Source organism: Syngnathus floridae, unplaced genomic scaffold, assembly GCF_059516105.1.
Source record: "Syngnathus floridae isolate MCC-2025c unplaced genomic scaffold, RoL_Sflo_1.0 HiC_scaffold_67, whole genome shotgun sequence".
Lineage (NCBI taxonomy): Eukaryota > Metazoa > Chordata > Actinopteri > Syngnathiformes > Syngnathidae > Syngnathus > Syngnathus floridae.
In genome coordinates, this window is record NW_028284096.1 from 168,308 (window position 1) to 186,875 (window position 18,568).

An 18,568-nucleotide genomic window follows, 5' to 3' on the forward strand; every position below is an offset into this window, starting at 1 on the left:
TGACGTCGACGCCTACTTTACATCCCACCGATCACAGGACCCCTCGGCTGCATAACCGTGCACCCTTCCCAACCAATCGGATTTGCTATACGCGAAAACGACGCCAATGGAAAGAGCTTCCGCCCAAATTTAAATCCGTGGGCGTGGCTCGCAGCAGGAAGTAGGAAAATGGCGGCGATGTTGACAAAGACACGGCGGATGGTAACATACGACTAACAAGAGAAATATTTTTATTTTCTGCTTGCAACTGGACCGTCCAGAGCGTACACGGTAAGTACAACTCATCGTTTTTAAAAAGAAGTACTTTTGTTGCCCTGAAAAGCGAGTGAGCGTGGCGTTTGTGGGGGACGTCGAATTTCGACGATTCTTTCTGGTCAACGGTTGTAAATGATTGTGTTGATTAAAAAAGAAAACTTGATGTAACTCTACTTTTAACTGCCGTTTCAGATAGATTTGGAATTGCATCACATCCAATTTTGCCTAGAGCGTACACGGTAAGTAACACTCGTTGTGTTTAAGGAGATTTACGTTTGTAATAGCAGAAGTGTAGCCGCGTTGCGTTGTACGTGTGAATGTTGGTCCGGGCGAAATGTTAATGTTTAATTTCATTCCTTTAGGTTCCACGGTGTTTGTTGGCTGCAAGTTTTCCACTGCAAGAAGAGGCTCATATCATTGACCAGGAGCGAGCTACAATGGTGAGTAGCCATAACATTTATGTTAAACACTTCCTATTTCATGTCTAACAGTACTTGATTTAACAAATAACCATAAATAAATACAGTGTGGGCACTGAAGTTAACATATGTGATTATACTGCCTAATCTGTCACCGAGTAGATTGTTGCAAAGTAATATAAGATCCAAAGTTGTAATTCAGAATAGTTTTCAAAAGAAGGCCATTAGAATTATATACAAGTCTGATTACCCTGAACAAGCTATTAATTAAATCACAAATTCTTCAATTCAAAGATTTGGTAGATTATCAGACAAATAATGTCTAACAGTAATTGATTTAACACATCACGATAAGTAGATTGAGTGTGGGCACTCTCAAGTTAACATATGTGATTATACTGCCTAATCTGTTACAGAGTATGTTGTTGCCAAGTAATGTAGAATAGATCCAAAGTAGTAATCCAGAATAGTTTTGAAGAGGCCATTAGAATGATAAACAAATCTGATTACCTTGAACATAATAACAAGCTAAGTGTTTAATATGTCCTATGAAGTCAAAATTGGGCACCATCATGTGGTGAAATTTGGAATTGCATCACATCCAATTTTGCCTGGGAACAAACAGATTAAATAAATCTTAGTTTTGAATAAGCCACTCCTTCTCAAACAAGTAAACTCTGCCCATTTCGCGCAGTAGATGTTCTGTTAATATCTAGTATTTATACAAAGTCATAATTTAAATTGCTTTCAACCTTTATTCATCGGTTCAACTAACATTACTCGCTCTTATTACCAACTTGTATTGATTTAACTAAGCGTTTAATACTTCCTATCAGGTCTCAAGGCAAGATTTGGCAAAATACAATTTCAGCAAATCCAATTTTGCCAGGGAACAAAAATAGATTAAATAAACTAAATAAGTCTTCTTCCCATTAAATAAATCAGAAAAGTCTGTCTTGTAACCAGTCCTCTTCAAACAAGTAAAGTCTGCCCATTTTGTGCCGTAGATTTTGTGTCTATGCCTAGTATTTAAACAAAATCATAATTTAAACGACTTCTTTCCTTCATTCACTTTGGAAATTTGGAATTGCAGCAAATCGAATTTTGGCAGGGAACAAAAATAGATCAATTAAACTAAATAAGTCTTCTTCCCATTAAATAAATTAAAAAAGTCTGTCTTGTAACCAGTCCTTTTCAAACAAGTAAAGTCTGCCCATTTTGTGCCGTCGATTTTGTGTTAATGCCTAGTATTTATACAAAATCATAATTTAAAGGACTTCATTCCTTCATTCACTTTGGAAATTTGGAATTGCAGCACATCAAATTTTGCCTGGGAAGAAAAGTAGATTAAATAAATTTAATAAGTCTTACTACTTCCCATTAAATAAATTAAATACGTCTTACTTGTTCCCACTACTTTTCAAAACAGTAGTTTAAAACGAGGGCCCTTCACTCAATCTTTAACCTCAACCCCGCACGTTGTGTTGTATCTGTGAATGTTGGTTGTGGCCAAATGATAGTTTTCTTTCATTCGTTTAGGTTCCAAGAAAACTTGATGTAACTCTACTTTTAACTGCCGTTTCAGATAAGCGGGTATTACGTCGCAGTCATGTGCCGCGGATATGACGTAATTGCCCGAACCTCCGATTCAAATCTGTTGGCGCGATGGCCGTGAGCCACTGAGCAGCGACGATTATCAACAGAAATATCTTTATTTTCTGCTTGCAACTGGACCGTCTAGAGCGTACACGGTAAGTAACACTCATTGTGTTTAAGGAGATTTACGTTTGTAATAGCAGAAGTGTAGCCGCGTTGCGTTGTACGTGTGAAAATTGGTCGAGGCGAAATGTTAATGTTTAATTTCATTCCTTTAGGTTCCACGGTGTTTGTTGGCTGCAAGTTTTCCACTGCAAGAAGAGGCTCGTATCATTGACCAGGAGCGAGCTACAATGGTGAGTAGCCATAACATTTATGTTAAACACTTCCTATTTCATGTCTAACAGTACTTGATTTAACAAATAACCATAAATAAATACAGTGTGGGCACTGAAGTTAACATATGTGATTATACTGCCTAATCTGTCACGGAGTAGATTGTTGCAAAGTAATATAAGATCCAAAGTTGTAATTCAGAATAGCTTTCAAAAGAAGGCCATTAGAATCACAAATTCTTCAATTCAAAGATTTGGTAGATTATCAGACAAATAATGTCTAACAGTAATTGATTTAACACATCACGATAAGTAGATTGAGTGTGGGCACTCTCAAGTTAACATATGTGATTATACTGCCTAATCTGTCACGGAGTAGATTGTTGCAAAGTAATATAAGATCCAAAGTTGTAATTCAGAATAGTTTTCAAAAGAAGGCCATTAGAATTATATACAAGTCTGATTGCCCTTAACATAACAACAAGCTATTAATTAAATCACAAATTCTTCAATTCAAAGATTTGGTAGATTATCAGACAAATAATGTCTAACAGTAATTGATTTAACACATCACGATAAGTAGATTGAGTGTGGGCACTCTCAAGTTAACAGATATGATTATACTGCCTAATCTGTTACAGAGTATGTTGTTGCCAAGTAATGTAGAATAGATCCAAAGTAGTAATCCAGAATAGTTTTGAAGAGGCCATTAGAATAATAAACAAATCTGATTACCTTGAACATAATAACAAGCTAAGTGTTTAATATGTCCTATGAAGTCAAAATTGGGCACCATCATGTGGTGAAGTTTGGAATTGCATCACATCCAATTTTGCCTGGGAACAAACAGATTAAATAAATCTTAGTTTTGAATAAACCACTCCTTCTCAAACAAGTAAACTCTGCCCATTTCGCGCAGTAGATGTTCTGTTAATATCTAGTATTTATACAAAGTCATAATTTAAATTGCTTTCAACCTTCATTCATCGGTTCAACCAACATTACTCGCTCTTATTACCAACTTGTATTGATTTAACTAAGCGTTTAATACTTCCTATCAGGTCTCAAGGCAAGATTTGGCAAAATACAATTTCAGCAAATCCAATTTTGCCAGGGAACAAAAATAGATTAAATAAACTAAATAAGTCTTCTTCCCATTAAATAAATCAGAAAAGTCTGTCTTGTAACCAGTCCTCTTCAAACAAGTAAAGTCTGCCCATTTTGTGCCGTAGATTTTGTGTCTATGCCTAGTATTTAAACAAAATCATAATTTAAACGACTTCTTTCCTTCATTCACTTTGGAAATTTGGAATTGCAGCAAATCGAATTTTGCCAGGGAACAAAAATAGATCAATTAAACTAAATAAGTCTTCTTCCCATTAAATAAATTAAAAAAGTCTGTCTTGTAACCAGTCCTTTTCAAACAAGTAAAGTCTGCCCATTTTGTGCCGTCGATTTTGTGTTAATGCCTAGTATTTATACAAAATCATAATTTAAAGGACTTCATTCCTTCATTCACTTTGGAAATTTGGAATTGCAGCACATCAAATTTTGCCTGGGAAGAAAAGTAGATTAAATAAATTTAATAAGTCTTACTACTTCCCATTAAATAAATTAAATACGTCTTACTTGTTCCCACTCCTTTTCAAAAAAGTAGTTTAAAACGAGGTCCCTTCACTCAACCTTTAACCCTATTTATTCACCTTCTAGGCTAAGTGTTAAAGGCTAAGTGTTAAAGGCTAAGTGTTAAAGGCTAAGTGTTAAAGGCTAAGTGTTAAAGGCTAAGTGTTAGAGGCTAAGTGCCAGAGGCTAGGCGCCAGAGGCGAGTTTTTGTGGGCTGAAGTTTTAGTGGGGTTAGTGTGAATACAATCCAAAAGAATACAACAGAATACAATACAATAGAATATAATACATAGATTAAATTATATAGCTCTTACTACTTCCCATTAAATAAATTAAATACGTCTTACTTGTTCCCAATCCTTTTCAAAAAAGTAGTTTAAAACGAGGGCCCTTCACTCAACCTTTAACCTCAACCCCGCACGTCACATTGTGTTGTATCTGTGAATGTTGGTTGTGGCCAAATGATAGTTTTCTTTTATTCGTTTAGGTTCCACGGTGTTTGTTGGCTATGTTTTCCACTGTCAGAAGGATGAAAATACAAAGTACAACGCTTGGACGTGGGCGAAGGCGTCACCGGTGAGTCCTTCCTTCCTATTTATTTACCTTCTAGATGCTAGAGGCTAAGTGTTAGAGGCTAAGTGTTAGAGGCTAAGTGTTAAACACAATACGAACAACACAACGATACTGCACTGAACAACACGATACCGCACTGAGAAACACGATACCGCACTGAACAACACGATACCGCACTGAACAACACCATGCCGCACTGAACACCATGCCACACTGAACAACACCATCCCGCACTGAACAACACCATGCCGCACTAAACAACACCATGCCGCACTGAACAACACCATGCCTCACTGAACGACACCATGCCGCACTGAAAGACACCATGCCGCACTGAACGACACCATGCCGCACTGAAAGACACCATCCCGCACTGAACACCATGCCGCACTGAACAACACCATCCTGCACTGAACAACACCATCCCGCACTGAACAACACCATGCCGCACTGAACAACATTATGCCGCACTGAACATTATGCCGCACTGAACAACACCATGCCGCACTGAACAACACCATGCCGCACTGAACAACATTATGCCGCACTGAACAACACCATGCCGCACTGAACAACACCATGCCGCACTGAACAACACCATGCCGCACTGAACAACACCATGCCGCACTGAACAACATTATGCCGCACTGAACAACACCATGCCGCACTGAACAACACCATCCTGCACTGAACAACACCATTCCGCATTGAACACCATGCCGCACTGAACAACACCATCCCGCACTGAACAACACCATCCCGCACTGAACAACACCATGCCGCACTGAACAACATTATGCCGCACTGAACAACATTATGCCGCACTGAACAACACCATGCCGCACTGAACAACACCATGCCGCACTGAACAACACCATGCCGCACTGAACAACATTATAACGCACTGAACAACACCATCCCGCACTGAACAACACCATGCCGCACTAAACAACATTATGCCGCACTGAACAACATTATGCCGAAATGAACAACACCATGCCGCACTGAACAACACCATGCCGCACTGAACAACACCATGCCGCACTGAACAACACCATGCCGCATTGAACAACACCATGCCGCACTGAACAACACCATGCCGCACTGAACAACACCATGCCGCACTGAACAACACCATGCCGCACTGAACAACACCATGCCGCACTGAACAACACCATTCCGCACTGAACAACACCATGCCGCACTGAACAACATTATGCTGCACTGAACAACACCATCCTGCACTGAACAACACCATCCCGCACTGAACAACACCATGCCGCATTGAACAACACCATCCTGCACTGAACAACACCATCCTGCACTGAACAACACCATGCCGCACTGAACAACACCATGCCGCACTGAACAACACCATGCCGCACTGAACAACACCATGCCGCACTGAACAACATTATGCCGCACTGAACAACATTATGTCGCACTGAACAACACCATGCCGCACTGAACAACACCATGCCGCACTGAACAACATTATGCCGCACTGAAAAATACCATGCCGCACTGAACAACACCATCCCGCACTGAACAACACCATGCCGCATTGAACAACACCATGCCGCACTGAACAACACCATGCTGCACTGAACAACATTATGCTGCACTGAACAACACGATCCTGCATTGAACAACACCATGCCGCACTGAACAACACCATCCTGCACTGAACAACACCATCCCGCACTGAACAACACCATCCCGCATTGAACAACACCATCCTGCACTGAACAACACCATGCTGCACTGAACAACATTATGCTGCACTGAACAACACGATCCTGCATTGAACAACACCATGCCGCACTGAACAACACCATCCTGCACTGAACAACACCATCCCGCACTGAACAACACCATCCCGCATTGAACAACACCATCCTGCACTGAACAACACCATGCCGCACTGAACAACACCATCCTGCACTGAACAACACCATCCCGCACTGAACAACACCATGCCGCATTGAACAACACCATCCTGCACTGAACAACACCATCCTGCACTGAACAACACCATGCCGCACTGAACAACACCATGCCGCACTGAACAACACCATGCCGCACTGAACAACACCATGCCGCACTGAACAACATTATGCCGCACTGAACAACATTATGTCGCACTGAACAACACCATGCCGCACTGAACAACACCATGCCGCACTGAACAACATTATGCCGCACTGAAAAACACCATGCCGCACTGAACAACACCATCCCGCACTGAACAACACCATGCCGCATTGAACAACACCATGCCGCACTGAACAACACCATGCTGCACTGAACAACATTATGCTGCACTGAACAACACGATCCTGCATTGAACAACACCATGCCGGACTGAACAACACCATCCTGCACTGAACAACACCATCCCGCACTGAACAACACCACCCCGCACTGAACAACACGATCCCGCATTGAACAACACCATCCCGCACTGAACAACACCATGCCGCACTGAACAACACCATTCCGCACTGAACAACACCATGCCGCACTGAACAACACCATGCCGCACTGAACAACACCATGCCGCACTGAACAACACCATGCCGCACTGAACAACACCATGCCGCACTGAACAACATTATGCCGCACTGAACAACACCATGCCGCACTGAACAACACCATCCCGCACTGAACAACACCATGCCGCATTGAACAACACCATGCCGCACTGAACAACACCATCCTGCACTGAACAACACCATGCCGCACTGAACAACACCATGCCGCACTGAACAACACCATGCCGCACTGAACAACACCATGCCGCACTGAACAACATTATGCCGCACTGAACAACACCATGCCGCACTGAACAACATTATGTCGCACTGAACAACACCATGCCGCAATGAACAACACCATCCCGCACTGAACAACACCATGCCGCATTGAACAACACCATGCCGCACTGAACAACACCATCCCGCACTGAACAACACCACCCCGCACTGAACAACACGATCCCGCATTGAACAACACCATCCCGGACTGAACAACACCATGCCGCACTGAAGAACACCATTCCGCACTGGACAACACCATGCCGCACTGAACAACACCATGCCGCACTGAACAACACCATGCCGCACTGAACAACACCATGCCGCACTGAACAACATTATGCCGCACTGAACAACACCATGCCGCACTGAACAACACCATCCCGCACTGAACAACACCATGCCGCATTGAACAACACCATGCCGCACTGAACAACACCATCCTGCACTGAACAACACCATGCCGCACTGAACAACATTATGGCGCACTGAACAACATTATGCCGCACTGAACAACACCATGCCGCACTGAACAACACCATGCCGCACTGAACAACACCATGCCGCACTGAACAACATTATGCCGCACTGAACAACATTATGCCGCACTGAACAACACCATGCCGCACTGAACAACACCATGCCGTACTGAACAACACCATGCCGCACTGAACAACACGACGTCGCACTGAACAACACGACGCCGCACAGAACAACACGACGCCGCACAGAATAACACAATACCGCACAGAACAACACAATACCGCACAAACAGTTTTAGATAATATTACGTCGCAGTCATGTGACGCGGACATGACGTCAATAGGCGGAACTCACGGCAAAATTATAATCCGTGGGCGTGGCTTGCAACAGGAAGTAGGAAAGCGGCAATTATGGCAAACAAGACACAGCGGTTAGTAACACGATGACTAACAAGGCAAATATTTTTGTTTTCAGCTTGCAACTTGACCGTCTAGAGCGTACAAGGTAATTACAACTGTTTTTTTTTTAGCCCTGAAAAGCGAGGGAGTGTGGCGTTTGGGAGGAATGTCGAACTCGGCGTCTGCTTCCAGCCACAGACGCCAAATTTCGACGATTATTTCGACTGGTCAACGGTTGTAAATTATTGCGTTGACTAAAAACTTTATTTAACGCTACTCTTAACTTTGCCGTTTCAGATATGCGGGTATTACACCGCGGAAATGACGTCAATAGGCTGAACTCTCGCCAAAATTCAAATCTGTGGGCGCAATGGCCTTGAGCGAGACACCGGATACAAACACGACGATTATCAACAGAAATATCTTTATTTTCTGCTTGCAAGTGGACCGTCTAGAGCGTACACGGTAAGTACAACTCATTGTGTTTAAAAAGATTTACGTTTGTGTAGTTTGCGTTGCGTTGTATCTGTGAATGTTGGTTGAGGCTAAATGTTAATGTTTAATTTCATTCCTTTAGGTTCCACGGTGTTTGTTGGCTGTATGTTTTCCACTGCAAGAAGAGGCTCGTATCATTGACCAGCAGGAGCTACAATGGTGAGTACCCCTTTCGTCTTCCATTTATGTTAAACACTTCCTATTTCATGTCTAACAGTACTCGATTTAACAAATAACCATAAATAAATACAGTGTGGACAGTCACGTTAACATATGTGATTATCCTGCCTAATATGTTTATCACAAATATGTCACTAATCACTAATATGTTTATTTGTTTATCACAACACCTTTGGACCTTCAGCAATCGATTATTTCCCTTCATCTACATAGAGACAGAACGATGGTGTCTTAAACATCTCATTTCACCAAATAACTTCACGCAGGTGGATAACGGCCGTCTCGGTCACGCTATGTTGCGTGATGCAGTTTTGAAGAACCAAATGCATTTATTCAATGAATAAGTCAAGCTAGTTCTATGTTTATGATGTTGTAAGTTACGGTACCGATTGAAGTTGAGTTCGAAGCCAGTGGAAAACAGCGCTGCGTTTGTGCTCTCCAGGTACAAATGTTGTGATCTCTGACTGACGACCGGGCGAGACTCGAGTAAGAGATGTCCAAACGAGCTCCGGCAGGGCGGGCCAAGGCGGAGCGAACGGACGCCCTTCAGGCCGCCAATGACGAGCTGAGAACCAAACTGATGGACGTCCAGTTAGAACTTCAGCAGGAGAAGAACAAGGTGAAAACCTCAACAGACAGACACTGCCTGCCTCCCTGCCTGCCTCCCTGCCTGCCTCCCTGCCTGCCTCCCTCCCTCCCAGTTTTCCCGATGTAGATTAGACATGCGTGTGCCATGACTGTGTCAGCCTACATCAACAAATGCACCGAGGACGTCAGCACCACTAAGAATATCATCACCCGGGGCAACCAACGACCCTGGATGACTGAGGAGGTACGTCAAACGCTACGAGCGCGGAACTCTGCCTTCAAGTCTGGCGACAAGGAGACACTGAGGACAGCGAGAGCCAACTTGAACCGTGCCATCAGGATAGCGAAGCGAGACCGCAGTCGAAAATTTCAGGATCGTTTCCACGACGTCAAAAACATCAGGAGTATGTGGCAAGGCATACGGGCGATTACAGACTACAACTCACCCTCCCCCCCCCCCCGGTGGGTGTAGTTGATGTTGACTTTCTAAATGGTCTAAATAACTTCTTTGGGAGGTTCGAGGCACTAAACGGCACTCCAGCAGTTAAAACTGTCCCCCATCAGGAAGAGGAGGTACTCTGCCTTGACTCCGCCGATGTGTTGAAGACCCTGAGGAGAGTCAACCCCTGTAAGGCCCCTGGCCCCGACAACATTCCTGGGCGTGTGTTCAGGGAATGTGCAAGTCATCTGGCTGGGGTCATCACAGACATTTTTAACACCTCGCTGGGCCAAGCCACAGTGCCGGCGTGCTTTAAGACTGCCTCCATCATTCCGGTGCCGAAGAAACCTCAAATCACCTCATTTAATGATTACCGGCCTGTTGCACTGACTCCGGTTATGATGAAGTGCTTCGAAAGGCTGCTTAAAGGTCACATCGTTTCCAGACTCCCCCTATTATTTGACCCGTTCCAGTTTGCCGACCGGCAAAACCGCTCCACTCAGGACGCCATCTCCTCCGTTCTTCACCTGAGCCTGGCTCACCTGGAGGAGAAGAACACCCATGTGCGGAGGCTGTTCCTGGACTTCAGCTCAGCGTTTAACACCATCATCCCACAGCATCTGGTAGGAAAATTGGAACACCTGGGCTTCAACACCCCCCTTCGCAACTGGCTGCTAGACTTCCTCACCAACAGACCTCAGTCAGTCCGGGTCGGACAGAACACCTCTGATGTCATCACCCTCAGCACAGGCTCCCTTCAGGGCTGCGTCCTGAGCCCCCTGCTGTGCACCCTGATGACACACGACTGCGTCCTCAGGTTCACCACCAATCACATCGTGAAGTCAGCAGACGACACAACGGTGGTGGGGCTCATCAGAGACAACAACGACCTGGACTACAGAGAGGAGGTGGAGCAGCTGGTGGGCTGGTGCAGAGAAAACAGCCTGATCCTGAATGAGGAGAAGATGAAGGAGATCATCGTCGACTTCAGGAAGAAACAGCCTCACCACGCTCCACTGATCATCAACAGCTCAGCTGTGGAGGTGGTCAGCACCACCAAATTCCTGGGGGTCCACATCACAGAAGACCTCACCTGGACTATGAACACTACGGCACTGGTCAAGAGGGCACAGAAGCGCTTGTACTTCCTGCGGAGGATGAGGAGAGCCCACCTGCCCCCACCCATCATGAGGACGTTCTACAGGAGCACCATAGAGAGCATTCTGACAAGCTGTCTCTCTGTGTGGTGTGGAGGCTGCACCGCCTCCGATTGGAAGAACGTGAGGAGAGTGGTGAGGACAGCAGAGAGGATCATAGGGGCTCCTCTTCCCTCCATTCAGGACATTTCATCTCAGCGCTGCATGTCCCGTGCCCGTAACATCATCAATGACCCATCACACCCCCACCATGGACTGTTCTCCCTGCTGCCCTCTGGGAAGAGGTTTGCAGCATCCGCTGCAGGTCCACCAGGTTCTGCAACAGCTTTTTCCCTGCTGTCATCAGACTGTTGAACACTAGAACTGTTGAGCTCTAAACTGAACTCTGCATCACACATTCACAGAACTGTACTTTATGACACTACGGACCTCTATCTTGCACTATCTCGCACTACCAACTTTACTGAACTTGTATAAACCCTTTAAATAGAAGTTTAATACATGGTTTAGCATTCCTCTGCACACTCTTGAATACTGTTTTGCCTACTTGCACTATTGCATAATTATCACTGCTGCACTTATTTTTAATATATATATATATATATATATATAGTATATATGTATATATATATATATTCATAGGATATGTTACTTCTATTCAACTGCAATATCACTACTTTGTTGTAAGACGTATGCAACGGAATTTCGTTTTGTATGCACCATGTGCAGACAAGATGACAATAAAGTTTGTCTAAGTCTAAGTCTAAGTCATGTCAGGTCAGCTGTCTGGAGAGAGAGAGAAGTCAGGACCTGCGGGCGGAGCACCACCGTGCCACCGCCGCCATGACGGAACTCAAAAGCAAACTCCATGAGGAGAAGCAGAAAGAGTTAGCCATTACCAGGGAGACATTACTGCGGCAGCATGAAATGGAGCTGATGAGAGTGATCAAAATCAAAGATGGAGAGATCCAGCGACTGAATGCCTTGGTCCTCAGCCTGAGGGACGGCTCCATGGACAAGGTGATCCGCTCTATCCGTGTCTGACTATCCGCACGCCACGTCGGGCTTCGATGCGGCCGCTACCGTATTGTGTAGCTTGTCCCCAGTAAGCGTCGCGGCGCTCCGTTGCGGTCTCAACGGCCCGGTGTGGCGCAATGTCTGCTCAGGTGAGGAGGGGGGGCGCTTTGCTGGCGGAGGTGGAGGAGACGCGGCGGTGTCGGGAGACCGAGCGGTGTCGCCTCCACCAGGAGCGCGGAAGAAGCCCTGGCAGCGGCCCAGCAGGCCTGGCAGTCCCGAGCGGCCGAGCTCCGATCGGCTCATCACCAGCATCGGGAGGAGCTGAGCCGAACCAAGAGAGACTGCGAGAGGGAGATCCGCCGACTGGTAGGACTGATCAGATGCGCGGTGCGTGGCTATGTTCCCAATTTCGTTGTATACCTGCAGTGCAATGACACCTAAGGCATTCTATTCTATTCTATTTCACAAGAAGAAAATGTCCGGTTGCTCGCTTCGCTTTTGTCACAGCAAAGGTGTTCTAGTCGATTCAAGAAAAAAATTGGCCGGTTGCTCTCTTTGTTTTTGTCACAATTCTGGCAAATGAGTTTGCCCGCCTGCCTGAGCGCTCCCCGTTTGTACATCCAGACGGATGAGATCAAGCTGAAAGACAGAGCGGTTAGTGTTTTGGATGAAGCCCTGGGGCCGGCCACGTCCACCGCCTTCAGCTGCAGACTCAGGCTGCCGAGCAGCAGATCGCTGCCCTGAGGGATTCCCAAAGGGCGGGCCTAAACTACCCTGGAAGTGGGGTCAACGCCGCTACTAGCAATCCTCTTTATTGCGTAAGCCACCTCATCACACACTTGCAGTACGCATGACTTAGTTCGTTGCTGGAGGAAGGTAGCACAAAAACAGTTTTGAACTTTGAACGAGTGCTTGTGTGTGTGTGTTGCGGGGCGTTTTCAGTCTCAGGAGGATCGGGACACGCGACGGTTTCATCTGAAAATCGCTGAGCTCAGCGCAGTCATCAGGAAACTGGAGGATCGAAACGCCCTGCTTTCTGAAGAGCGCAATGAACTGGTAATTTATTGACGGCACGCTTGAAGGTTTGCGCTACGTTTGATGCGCGCCATCCAGCGAGGCACCCATTGCGCTTGCTTATTAGTTGAGCGGCGCGGCGAGTCGGTTGCCTGGTAGATGTCTTTTATTGGGAGCCAAAGCCACGATTCCGTTCAAACCGATGCAAAAGGAATGGATACGTTCTGGCCCGCGTGTTGTGCGTCTTTCACATCCCGCACTTCATGCTTGCAGCTAAAGCGACTGAGAGAAACAGAAAGCCAGTTTCTGCCACTCCTGTACAAAAACAAACGCCTGAGCAGGAAGAATGAAGAACTCTCGCTGGTGCTGTGTCGCCTTGAAAACAAAGTGCGCTTTGTCACCCAGGAGAACGAGGAGATGGCAAGCTTGGTAAGTCGACGCGGACAACGGCGGCGTGCCAACAGAGTCCACTGCATTTGTGTTCCACAGAGAAGGCCTAGTTCGCTCAATGACCTGGACCGCGGTTGCGGCCAGCAGGACGGTGAAATGGAGTTCCTTCAAGTTGTGGAGCAGCGGCACATCATCGACGACTTGTCCAAGGTCTTCAGGCAGGCGACTCGGTGCACGTACGGCAGCGCCGCGCTCGCTCGCTGTCGCCAGGAAACCTTTTCCGTCCAAAGCTTGGCCGGCGGCCGCCATCCAAAAAATTGGCCCCTTAAATTCCGACCTTTCAAGCAGGAGCATTGTGCGCACGCGTTTGAACACGCTTTAGACTTGTTTTGCCGTTTTCAGCAGCTCAAAGCTCCCGTTTTGTCAGCGCCTTTGCCACTCGCTGTGCGCTGAAAACGACGGACTTGCCCGGCTGCTCAGCCCGTCAACCATGAGCCGCGAGCGCGACGTCATTGTCCGTAGGCAGCTAGTGGCAAAATGCACCCTGTTAGAGTTGCGCTCGCTCCAACTTATTTTGCAAGAACCACACGGGAGACAAGTAAGTTCTTTTGGACACCTGCAGGTGGAGAGTCCATCCGTTGTACGAATGAAGTCTGACTCTCGGCTCCTGCACGAGCATTTTAATTAAGAGAAACAGGGTGGGTGTAAGAGTGGATTGAATGGAGGAAGCCCTTGACCTCTAGTCAAAACATAGCAAGGGGTGTTTTACAACTTTGTGTAGGAAGGGATAAGCGATAGGGATAAATAGGGGATAAATAATATTATTTATTACAGGTCGCAGTCAAAGTCAAAGCAACACAATGATACGATAAAGATAATCTGGAAAACCCTGACACACCCTGTAGTTGTCACTTTTGGAAAAGACGAGCGTCCCTCCAATCATCGCCGGTGATGTGTTTTTCAGGCTCTGGAGACAGGAGCTCATGTCAGAAATGTCATTGTGAGTCGCGTTTGTTTCTGCGCCGGAGCCGTTCGTTCCCTTTGCATCCAAAGAATCTCAAAGGCGGATTATTTGTGTCGACAGGAGAGAGATTTGCTGCTACGATACCGACGTCGAGAATCTCTGAGGAGGAACAAAGCGTGAGGTCCTGCAAGGTGAGTCTGTTTGTTTGCGGCTGCTTGGTGTTGCGCAAGATGAAATGGCCTTTTTCTCGCTATCGTTCCTCTCGTCGATTCATCGTGAGGTGTCGCTTCAGTTTGTTCAGAGAGATGTTTGCTTCCGCGCCCGCAGGTCATCGAAACATTTTACGGCTACGACGAAGACGTGTTGGTGGACTCGGACGGATCGTCCTTGTCTTTTCACACCGACAGAACCCCCGACACGGAACCCGAAGAGGTAGCCCGCCATTTCTGCCAGCGTATTGGCACCAAACATTCCTCTTCAGCCTGGAATCGGACTCGTCTTTGCGTCGCGGGTGCTTTGTCGCCGGTCTGACTGATTCTGGTACTAGTGCTGTGTTGCATTGGTGTGTGCATGAAGAGGCGGAGCTTCGCTACCGCCAGCTGACGCAAGAATATCAAGCGCTGCAACGAGCCTACGCTCTGCTAGCCCAGACCAGCGAAGGGGACTACGACGCCGAGAAGGAGATCAAGGTGGCGCCCCTTCCCGCAACCCCCGGCCGGGTCGCAGCCTCCCCGTTCTCACCCAGCCTCGGGTGTTCTCTGGTCTGAAAGGAGGAGGAGGAGCCTCCCTCCTCCTCCTTTCAGACCAGAGAAAAGCTGATGGTAGAAATGGGTCACTATCAAAGCAGAGTAGCAGATCTGGAGTCAGCGCTGAAGCAACAAGGACAGGTAAGCTCATCAATGAGCACACCTTTTTCTCAGACAAAATAGCTACATTCTTCAGTCACTCATCCGTCTGGCATTACTGGACCAACCCCCCCCCCCCCACCCCCCCCCGAACGTGGCTGGGAAAATGCGGAGAAAAGCAAATGTCATTTTCCAGTCAACCAAAGAATTTGTGGATGAAAATGACACAACATTCCAAAGCTGTCCACGCGTTTGTCTCTTCTAGAATGTCAAGTGGGTGGAGGAGAAGCAGCTGCTGCGTCAGAGCAATCAGCAGTTGGCGGAAAAGGTGACGGAAAGAAAGGCGCTGGGCGGAGTCGCTTGGCGTCACACCTGTCGGGAAGCCCCGCAGATGAGGTCTGACTGTCTTTTCAGGTCAGGCGGATGGAGGCGGAAGAAGCGCGTCTGAAAGAGCACATCCAGGATATCCGAGACCAAAACGAACTGCTTGAGTTCCGCATCCTGGAGCTGGAGGTGGGAAGACTCGCACAAGCGTGTTGAGGCCAGAGATGTGACGGACGGACGGACGGACGGACGGATGCATGCCTCTGCCTTTCAGGAGAGGGAGTGGCGCTCCCCCGTCTTGAAGTGTCTGCAAGTCCGTTTCCCAGACGGCCTCAGCCCTTTGCAGATCTACTGCGAGGCCGAGGGCGTGAGCGTACGTAAGCCGTCCCTCGCAACCCTAACCTTAACCCGAGGTCCCAGAACACCTTACATTGCTCCTTGCGCCTTTCCCCCGGACATCGTCATCAGTGATCTGATGAAGAAGCTGGACATCCTGGGCTATAACGCCGTAAGTGTATGTCGAACTCCTTATGTTCGCACTCCACGAGACTCGGCGGCTCAAATGTGACTTTTGGAAGGCTTTGCGCTGAAAGAAGCTTGTTGACGCTGTGCCTTTGGGCTCTTGCAGAATCTCACCAACGAGGAGCAGATGGTCGTGATTCACGCCAGGACCCTTCTCACCCTAGCCGAGAAGGTAACGCGCACGTCCACGCACGCTCTCGCATTCTGCTTATGTGACAGCAGCCTTTCCTCAGTGGTTAGAATACATCAAAGTGACCAAGTCAGCACTTCAACAGAAGATGTTGGACATTGAAAGTGAGAAGGTAGACAGACACGCGACATCAGCCAAGGGGAACTCCGGCAATGTGCCCCAACAATTCTGACCTTGAGCTGTGCTAGGATATGTTCTGCAAGCAGAAGGGCTACCTGGATGAAGAGTTGGACTTCAGGAAGTGTTCCATGGACCAGGCTCATAAGGTAAGCCGCCCTCAAATCTCCCGCCGGACCACTGATGGACGAGGATTGCGGCCCAGAGGATCCTGGAGCTGGAGGCCATGTTGTACGAGGCGCTACCGCAGCGGGACTGCCCCGCCACGGACGGCGAAAAAGCCAGCCACGCTGGCGTGAATGACGTGCTGACGGCGGATCAGAGAGAAGAGCTTAGGAGCGCCGTGGACCAATGGAAGCGAGCCCTGATGTGCGAGTTGAGGGAGCGCGACGCTTGCATCCTCCAAGAGAGAATGGATCTGCTGCACAGCGCGCAACAGGTAAGGGCCCAAAGCCAGCCCGGCACTTACTTGCACGCTTACTGGCTTTTGAATGCCACTTTCCATTTGTCCGTCCTAGAGGAACAAAGAGCTGAAAGAATTCATCGAAGCTCAGAAGAGACAAATCAAACAATTGGAGGAGAAGTTTCTGTTTCTCTTTCTATTCTTCTCCTTGGCCTTCATTCTGTGGCCCTAACACCAGCTGGTGAGTGAGCTCCAGCGGCACCGCACTCGACACCTCCGATACACTGCCAGCCGGTCTCAGACGTTGGCAGACGCTCCGATGCCAACGTATACCCCCCGCCACGGTGACAGAGGCACCGCGTCACACCGGCGCTCATCCAATCAGAAGGCAGGAAAAGCAAATTCACATGCAGGGCACTTTTGAACCAGAAGAGAGCGCCACAAAAAACGGTTGTTGCCCCAAACGCGCACTAAAAAGGGTCAGAATAACAAGAGTCCCACTGGCCAGCCGGGGCCACCCGTCCAGCTGTTTCTTCAGGGGGGAAAAAATTTGGAGTCACCGGTGAGTACATTTTGCATTTAGCTCTGATTTTCTGCTTCTGTCTTCAAGTGTGTGGCATCCTGCGATCAAAGATTCAGCCAACCCCAAAGCGGTTGACCTCAACGTCCCACCACCATGCCTACCAGAGCAGGTGACGTGATGCTTTGGACATCCTTCCGTCTCAGATGCCCAAAAGTACTCTTTGCCACATCTGCGGCAATACGGTGTCTTTTCAAAGGTGCAAATAAATCCAGCGTGGGCGGAACACGCACGTCTTCGGTTTTTCCCGCTTTGTTTGTGTGACAGCTGTTGTGAAAATTTTATACAAATAAAGTTGTATAGTACAGGTTTGGCCAAGCCGCAACTCCCGAACCGCATGCGGCTCTTTTATGTTCATATCAACATTTGTGTGTGTGTGTGTGTGTGTGGGGGGGGGGTTGTGCGTGTTGGCTTCACTTGAGTTCAATTTGGTATTTTGGTCAAAAGCGCATGTGGTGAAATTCCACAAAGTAGGATGGGCAAACACATTTCTTTAAACTATGAGTGTCAATTGGGCTCTCGAAATGGCAGGGAAAAGATGCACAGCAAAACGAAAATACGTAGATGAACACAGGACGTTTTAATCAGAGTGGGAAAGTTTCTATTTTTTGTTGAACGTGATGGCAAACCATTCTGCCTGATATGTCAGACCTCAGCGCATTTCAAAGATTCAAATCTTCAGCGCCATGCACTTCAGCTCACTCCATGCTAACATTGATCAGGCGTCGAACCCGCATCATCATGCTTAAGAGGTGGCCATGCTAACCAGTGCGCCATTATGTCAACGCATAATAACTAAGTCTACTGGTCAAAACAGCGGTTACTATATGACGTCGCTACGTCGT

The 18,568-nt window shown here is 47.3% G+C and overlaps 1 protein-coding gene and 1 long non-coding RNA gene across 2 annotated transcripts; both read left to right on the forward strand.

Annotated features, from left to right (window-relative positions):
• Nucleotides 1–13,062: 13,062 nt before the first annotated feature.
• Nucleotides 13,063–13,740, forward strand: LOC148378055 (uncharacterized). The gene is made up of 3 exons (XR_015856221.1): nt 13,063–13,192; nt 13,317–13,430; nt 13,662–13,740. It is a non-coding gene; the product is annotated as an uncharacterized LOC148378055 (long non-coding RNA).
• Nucleotides 13,741–15,515: 1,775 nt separating this feature from the next.
• On the forward strand, nt 15,516–17,183 carry LOC148378056 (janus kinase and microtubule-interacting protein 3-like). The gene is made up of 9 exons (XM_088368044.1): nt 15,516–15,629; nt 15,853–15,915; nt 16,002–16,100; nt 16,186–16,419; nt 16,540–16,605; nt 16,667–16,735; nt 16,812–16,889; nt 16,946–17,126; nt 17,170–17,183. The coding sequence occupies exons 1-9, from the start codon at nt 15,561–15,563 to the stop codon at nt 17,181–17,183; spliced, it is 873 nt and encodes a 290-aa protein (XP_088224170.1). The 5' UTR covers nt 15,516–15,560.
• The last annotated feature ends 1,385 nt before the right edge of the window (nt 17,184–18,568 follow it).

Excerpts from the sequence above, each read along its gene's own strand:
- LOC148378056 (XM_088368044.1), top strand. The coding sequence starts at position 15,561 with ATGGTAGAAATGGGTCACTATCAAAGCAGAGTAGCAGATCTGGAGTCA. Across the intron at positions 15,630-15,852 it reads CGCTGAAGCAACAAGGACAG|AATGTCAAGTGGGTGGAGGA; the intron begins GTAAGCTCATCA and ends TGTCTCTTCTAG. Across the intron at positions 16,420-16,539 it reads ACATCCTGGGCTATAACGCC|AATCTCACCAACGAGGAGCA; the intron begins GTAAGTGTATGT and ends GGGCTCTTGCAG.